This window comes from Meleagris gallopavo, chromosome 5 (genome assembly GCF_000146605.3).
Source record: "Meleagris gallopavo isolate NT-WF06-2002-E0010 breed Aviagen turkey brand Nicholas breeding stock chromosome 5, Turkey_5.1, whole genome shotgun sequence".
In the NCBI taxonomy this organism is placed as follows: Eukaryota; Metazoa; Chordata; class Aves; order Galliformes; family Phasianidae; genus Meleagris; species Meleagris gallopavo.
Window position 1 is genome coordinate 57,437,485 of NC_015015.2, and position 7,401 is coordinate 57,444,885.

Below are 7,401 nucleotides of genomic sequence, written 5' to 3' on the forward strand. Positions count from 1 at the left end.
CCCCTCCCAACGCCCCGCACCCCGCCCCTGCGGCCCGCCCAGACCACACCCGCCGTGCCCCGATCCCCGCCCCGGGACTGCCCACCCGCCGCCGTGTCGTTAAACCTGATGGACGTCCACTTCCGTTCCGGCTCCATTCTCCGCGCTCCGATTGGTCGCATCGCTTTCCTTTCAGCGCTCGAGAACCAATAGGAGGCGAGATAACCGGTATAGAGGCGGTACTTCCTGTGCGGCCCGGCGGCTCGGCCTGAACGCGGCGAGCGGCGGGGCCCGGCCGAGTTGGTAGCGCCATGTTCCGCCGCAAGCTCTCGGCGCTCGATTACCACAACCCGGGCGGCTTCAACTGCAGGGGTGAGGGCCGCGGGGACGGGTTTGGGGCTTCCCCACGGCGGAGGGAGCGCAGGATGTAGAGAGAGGCCTAGGTTTAAGCAGGAGGCCTGGGTTCTGCGTGAGGCCTGCTTGGGGCTGGGAGCTGAGCGCTGAGCGCGGTCTGCAGGGAGCCCGGGGCAGCGCTGCGCTGCGCTTTGCTCCTTCTTTGTGTGCGGGGGTCGGGGGTGGGAGCAGGCTTGTTTGTTCTGTATGTTAATAGGGCAGGGGTTCCCCTGAAACGTTTAGGTGATAGATCTGATCCGTATCGGTGCTGCGATGTGCCGTCTTCAAAGCTTTGGTGGTTTGAAATGTCGCAGTGAGGCAGTCATAAGCTTCAGGCCGTGTGGAGTGGGGCCAGGAGATCTTCACGAAGTCTGATCAACCCAAGTGGAAAGGTGTTGTACCCGGGCCGTTGCAGCCCCTGCTGTCAGTAAAGCTGGGGGTCGTAAGGATGGAGCACAGCTCTGCCAGAAACGACCTGGAGATTCCCAGCTGGGTGTGAGCCAGCACTGTGCCCTCACAGAACTGGAGGCCAGCTGTATCCTGGGCTACATCCAACGTAGTGTGGTCAGCAGGGTGAGGGAGGTGATCCTGTCCTTCTGCTCTGTGCTGTGAGTCCTCGCCTGGAGCGCTGCATCCAGATGGGGAGTCCTCTGTGCAGGAGAGATGTGGGCCTGTTGGAGCGTGCCCACAGGAGGGCTGCAGAAATGATCCCAGAGGTGGAGCACAGGCTGTGAGCTGAGGCTGTGCAGCATGGAGAAAAGAAAGCTCCAGGGAGACCTGGGAGCGGGCTGTCAGTATCTAAAGGGGCTGTAAGAAAGAGGTGTATGGATGCTTTAGCAGGCTCTGCAATGACAGCACAAGGGGAAATGGTTTCAAACTAAAAGAGGCGGGATCTAAACTGGACATAAAGTTCTTCTACAATAAGAGTAGTGAGGTGCTGACACAGGTTGCCCAGATGGGTGGTGGTGCCCCATCCCTGCGGAGGTCAGGCTGGATGTAGCTCTGAGCACCTGGTGAAGCTGTGGATGTTCCTGTTTGTTGCAGGGAGTGGGATCAGATGACATTTAAGGGTCTCTTCCAAGTCAAACCTTTCTGTGGTCTTTGTAAGGGACTGTCTTGCTCTCAGTGCTTCTGCTTGGCTCGTTTCTCTTTGAAAAAATGTTGTCTACTGTCAGCTTCATGTGTTGTGCACTTCGAGCTCTTATTGCTAACATTTCTTTCTCCTCAAAGGCTTGTTTTGTTGGTGTAGAAGTTGTTAAAGTTGTTACTGAAAGTTTTCACCCGTGTACATTGTGGCTGTGGCTGTTTCTTACAGCACACTCAGTGGAAGTAGAGCGTTCATATTGCTTCGAGGAGACGCTCCTGGCAGGTAGAAATAGCATAGCAGGCTTGTCCCTGATGGGAAAGCATTTTGCTTACCTCAGCCTGAGCTGCAGGAGGATATTTATCTCATTAATCCAGGTCTCTGAAACTCATCCAGTGCCAAAATTTCACGGATGATTATCAAAATGCTGGTGGTACCCAAGTGCTGCAAATCACAGATGCAGAGTAATTGCTTTGTCCATTACCCTTTGTCCATTACCTTTGGACCAACCCTTTGTGTTGTGCAGTTCCAACTCCAAATGATGAAATGTTGGCTCAACAGCCAAAAGAAGTTGACTCAACAGAGAAGAAGGAAGAAAATGCCTCTACAGAGTCACGGGATGAGGGTGCATTGTTCTTAGGGACAGACTGGGGTTTGTTGCAGCATGTGATGTGTTTGTCCACGCAACAGAGTTGGGCACTGAAACCCTCAGTGTCATTGTTTTGCTTTCCCTTCTTTGCTTAGTAACATTTATAATTGTATTCCTAATGAAAACAGTCTCTTAGCTGATGCCTTTTAGTGTTGTCCATTAACTGTGGCCAATTCCAAGTCACTTGAGAAATGAAGAAAGCTCAGAGTGTTGAGCTTTGGTCAGAAGTTACATTGGGCTGTGTGATTTTTAGGTAGTGGTGTGTATCTTTTCTTTTTTTGGGGGGTAAGCAATAAAAGTGCTCAGAGACACAGAGTTTGTAGGAATTGGCTTAAAACTTGAGGGCCTGGTTTTGCCCTTAAGGTCTTGGTTAATTCTTGCTGTGTTTGCTTCTCCCTGCAGATGAAACAGAATTCAGAAATTTTATTGTCTGGCTGGAGGACCAGAAAATCAGGCACTACAAGATTGAAGACCGAGGGAATTTAAGAAACATACACAGTGATGACTGGCCCAAATCGTTTGAGAAGGTATTTTATTCCAAACGTAAATGTGTCTTACCTGAATGACAGTCCAGGGTTCCTGTAGTTGCTGAGTGTAAATGAGTGACCGTTTGCCCTGTCTCTGAATGTTCTCTGCTTCTAGGGATTGAAATATATAATTGAGGCCACGCTGCAGGAGTTAAAGATGGTGAAATGTTTTGTTTGTAAATTTCACTCAACCCTGTTTTTGCAGTAGCATCTATCCTAATATTTCTTGCCTAAATTGATTTAGCTTTTGACTTAGAAAATTGGCTACAAATAAATAGTTTTTTTCTGTGCTGTGGTTTCTATGTAGCAAAATAAAAATGGATTAGCCTAATATGGGCTTTACAAGCATATGAAATGAAGCTACTGAGGCTCCTCTCTGAACCTACTGTCCTGTCAGTAAATGATTTTCCAGTGCTAACACGAAGTGTGGCAAGCAGCCATAGCTCTGGTTGTGATCTCCTGTGTGCTTGTGAGCATTTTGACTCACTTTGGGTTGCTGGTTCTATGCTGAATTCCATTTCCTTTCTCTCACAACAGCACTAAGGAGCTGCAAACTGCTCCTTATGCTCAGTGCCCATTCATCTCACTTATGTTCCCTGGAACCATTTGTCTTCTTCCCTGCCCAGAAGGTTTGGACTGGTAGTGCACAGGCTTTGTAAGTGGAAGCCTAAAGCACAGTTCCAAAATTGATGGCAGGAGGGAAGCATTCTGAGCTTTAAACATGAGTGATGTTGGAATTGCTGGCTGCTGGTACTGTTGTGGTGTCAGCAGTGCTTGGTGGCATCGCACAGTGCTGTTGTATGCAGCCCCTCAGAAATAGAATTACTTCTGCTGCCCTGCAGAGTGCTCTGGTTTCTGTGCAAATGGTGTAGAGGTGTTGTTGAACCTTGATAGCAGTATTGTGAAGGTTTTAGGCAGCATCCTTCCTGCTTGAGGTAGGAAGTTTTTGCTGTACTTTGTTCTCTGTTCTTCTCCCTTGCCTCCTCTCGATGTATAAAGAGAGCAGACAGCAGGGGAAGGAGTGTTTGGATTCTCTGGTTGTCAGTCTGACAGGGAATGTTACTCATTCAAAGCATTATTAAATGTTTAGTGTTAAAGACTAAGTGCCTCTTGCATACCTCAGATGGATCAGATGCTGCAGCAGGGATGTTTTGAACTGATGATTCTTCTTAGTAATGATCTTCCAAACTGTGCTGGCTATGGGAAAGTGACTGCAAATCAGTTCTGTGCTCGTAGCTAACTTATACAAGTGTTTCCTTCCAGCCTACAAATAATATCTACTTCTTTTCTCCTCTTTCTCTTCCACAGTATATGAAGGATGTAAACTGTCCTTTCAAAATGCAGGAACGACAGGAGACTGTGGATTGGCTTCTTGGGTTAGCAGTTAGGCTGGAGTATGGAGATAATGGTATGACTGAATTTATCTAATATCTAAAAGTGGAAGGGAAACCTGTTTGACTGTTTAAAGTTAGGGAAGATATGTGAAATTGTGACAATGTCAGAAGTATATATTGTTTTCATTTAAAAAAAAAATAAAGCTGTTTGATCTGCTTGATATAGCACCGTGTTCAGATGTGGGCTGTTTTTCTCAACTCAGTTCCTGTGGGACAGTGCAGTAACTTACTCATATTTGCTGTTTATTTCTGGATATAGCAGAACCCTTGGTATATATTTATACCTTTAAGAACTTACTTCAAAGTCTACGAAGTGCTTTTTCTTTAATACTACATATATTCAAATAAGTTATTCTGAAATCCACATTTCACTGGGAGCTGATCCTGAACCCTTGGGAACTGGGACAAGGGTATGAAAAAGTTGAATTCAACTTCAACAGGCAGTAGCAATTTCCTTTGCAGCAGGAGTGCAGATACAAATATCATTACTGGTGGCAAACATAATAGGCAAAGGACTGTTTTCCATTACCTTAAATTGCTGCAGGGCAGGGCTCTGGCCAAGATGAGGATGGGGCTATGAATGCTGGCAATCTACAGAGCTGGTTCTCTGTCAGTAGTACTGGAGGAAGTGAGCTTTCTCCCTTGTCACAGTGTTATACGAACATGGAAGAGCCAGCAGAGATCACCTCAAAATACTCGAAGAACACCATTATAGGTCATGGCTGAGTGCTTCAGTCTATAAAACAAAGCCTCTGTTAATGTTTTATTCACTGATCAGAGCCAACTCAAATCCTGACCCTACATATGCTGCTCCTTAAGGCAAGGGGCCAATCTTGGCTGATTTGATGGATTTTTAAAGTAGAAGAATTGTAAGTTGCAGCTTGTTCAGCTTCCTTCTGGGAGATTGCAAGATGCCTTAATCAAGTGCACAATGACTTACGTAAGCATGAGGCATGCTCTGCTGCTGCTGTGGGTGCAGTGATAAGCTTTGGGCAGATGGGAGCTGTTAGGACTTAGAACTGCCTTTGGGGCATTGAGGAGCTCCAAAATGGCAGCATACGAGCTGAGAGTGCTCTTGGGTATGTACCACATCTCCTAAATGTGGTTACCACAAACTAGTTTGGCTCTAATCTTCTAGCTAGTTGTTTTCTTAATTAGCCCTAATGGTGATCATATTTTCTTCTTAATTTAACAGCTGACAAGTATAAGGACTCTACCCCTGACGGTGCTAAACATACTGACAATACAGCAAAAAATGCAGAACCACTGATTAACTTGGATGGTAAGTGTACAGAAAGGCTGCATCATTCACAAGTCTGTCACTTGTTGGCTTGGTATTCCACAGCCACTTCTTCCATAATCACTGTGGCTTTCATGGTGGCTAAGTAGAACTGGTGGGAAAACAGCTACAAGGAAATAGCCCTAAATCCTTCAAATCTTCTCCCAGTACTCCTACAGAAAGATAGCTAAGAGTTGGCCCTACCTTCACCAGTTCTGCTCTACAGTGATAGAAAGATTTCTAAAAGATAATGTCTTCGCTGTTGGCTTTAATTTTTAAAACTTAACACTGATTTCCTGTGGAGTGGGATGCATTTGATGTGTTTTGCATTGAAAACAATGCTGTTTGAGCTTGGATGGCTTTCCACAACCTGATTGATGAGCCTAGTGGCATATTTTCATTGCTTTGTATCCTCTTTCATAGTTCTATACCAGCTTAAAGCTTGCACCAGGCTGAGCCCTTCCTTCTGCTGCAGTAACAAAGTGTGGTTGCTGTGTATCCACGCCTCACCCTTGCTTGAGGGCAGTCTGATACCATGGAATCAGAAAGCTAATTTCGTCTTCTGCAACCAGTTAAACCAGCATTTTTTTGTTCCAATTATTTTATTTTTTTCACAGTGAATAATCCTGATTTCAAGGCTGGAGTGATGGCTTTAGCTAATCTGCTTCAAATCCAGCGACACGATGATTATTTGGTAATGCTTAAGGTGAGCTTCACAGATTTCAGACCTTGTTTCTTCCTTTTCATCCCCTGCAGTGTGTGTAATAGCCTGTGGTAGGCAGTTACTGAGAGCCAGGACTCACTGAGGAACAAGGAAAGTAAAATTCTTCCTGTATGTGTCTTTTCAAGCAGATAAGAGCACACAGTGTTAGTTGTGGAAATTAATGCAGGGATAATTATCTTGTTAAACAGTTTGATTGTAGCCACGTTCCTGGAGTTCCAGTGCTAGGTGAGAGTTGTCTTTCAAGATTAGAAATGCTCTAGGCTAGTTGATGTCACTGCTTTGTGAGGTTTCTATGCACTTCAGACATAGGGAGGAATGGGCTTGAAGGACAGCATTGTAGTCCAATTTTAGCAATGAAAAGCTTGAAAACATAGAGGCTAAGTGATGCAAAGGATGTTTTAAAACAGCACAGGAGAAGTCACTTAGTCATGTCAGCTAATCATAATTTCTAAGTGCTGCAAATAAGCTAATTAATTTTCTAAAGCATCTCCATATGAATTTGGGAAAACCTGTGATTTAGTGGTGGAACTCTGTAGTTATCTGTTGAGATTATACTCTCCAAGTACTCTACTTAGGGAGATAGTTGCAGTCTTGAGTTCATCATGTCATAATATGGAAACTGAGTGAGTTGTTTGTCACTAAAATAAATTTGTTGCACTAACAGACAAGACAATGTCCATTTGTTACAGAAGCTGTGGTTTTATGCTAAATTTATATGTAGATATTACAGAATCCCATTACAGTTTGTGTTGGATGGCACCTGAAAGCCCAGCTGGTTCCAGCCCCTACTATGGGCAGGGACACCTCCCAGCAGTGCAACGTAGGGATGCTGTCTTGCAGGACAGTGTCAAATGTTCTGCACAGGTCCAGGTAGATGGTGTCTGGTCTTCCCTTATCTACCAGTGCTGTAACCCTGTAGTAGAAGGCTACCACGTTTGTCAGGCACACCGAATTTGCCAAGCATTTCGTTAGGAAATGATGCCCTGTAGTTATCCCATCAGCTTCTCTTCCCTTCTCTCTGGTATGCTGTCCTCCTCTGCTTTCTCTAAATAACCCTTGAGTCCTTTACCAATCCTTAGAGAGGGGTGAAGGTCTCAGATATCAAACCTCTGAAGGGGGAAAAAGAAACAAAACAGGAATACCTCACAAAGGCATAAAGTGAGAAGAGAGAGGAGGTGCAGTGAGTGGATCTGCATTATCTCAGCCCTTCAGCAGAATTCCTTCAGCAGCTGTTACAGGACAGTCTCAAGGCTAACCAACTTTATCTGGATTCACCTAATTGGCACTAACAACTCAGAAAGCAGGATGTTTTCTGCCTGAACGTATTTACATTTTTGTCATCATTTCTGCATTTCTGGTCTCACTTTTTTTT

The 7,401-nt window shown here is 45.4% G+C and overlaps 1 protein-coding gene across 1 annotated transcript in view; it reads left to right on the forward strand.

Annotated features, from left to right (window-relative positions):
- Nucleotides 1-200: 200 nt before the first annotated feature.
- Nucleotides 201-7,401, forward strand: part of RTRAF (RNA transcription, translation and transport factor) — a 12,721-nt gene continuing 5,520 nt past the window's right edge. Inside the window, exons 1-5 of the mRNA XM_003206853.4 lie at nt 201-351; nt 2,508-2,632; nt 3,941-4,040; nt 5,222-5,308; nt 5,923-6,011. Of these exons, the coding sequence (XP_003206901.1) occupies nt 291-351; nt 2,508-2,632; nt 3,941-4,040; nt 5,222-5,308; nt 5,923-6,011 (462 nt within the window). The 5' untranslated portion in view covers nt 201-290. The remainder of the gene's footprint in view (nt 352-2,507; nt 2,633-3,940; nt 4,041-5,221; nt 5,309-5,922; nt 6,012-7,401) is intronic.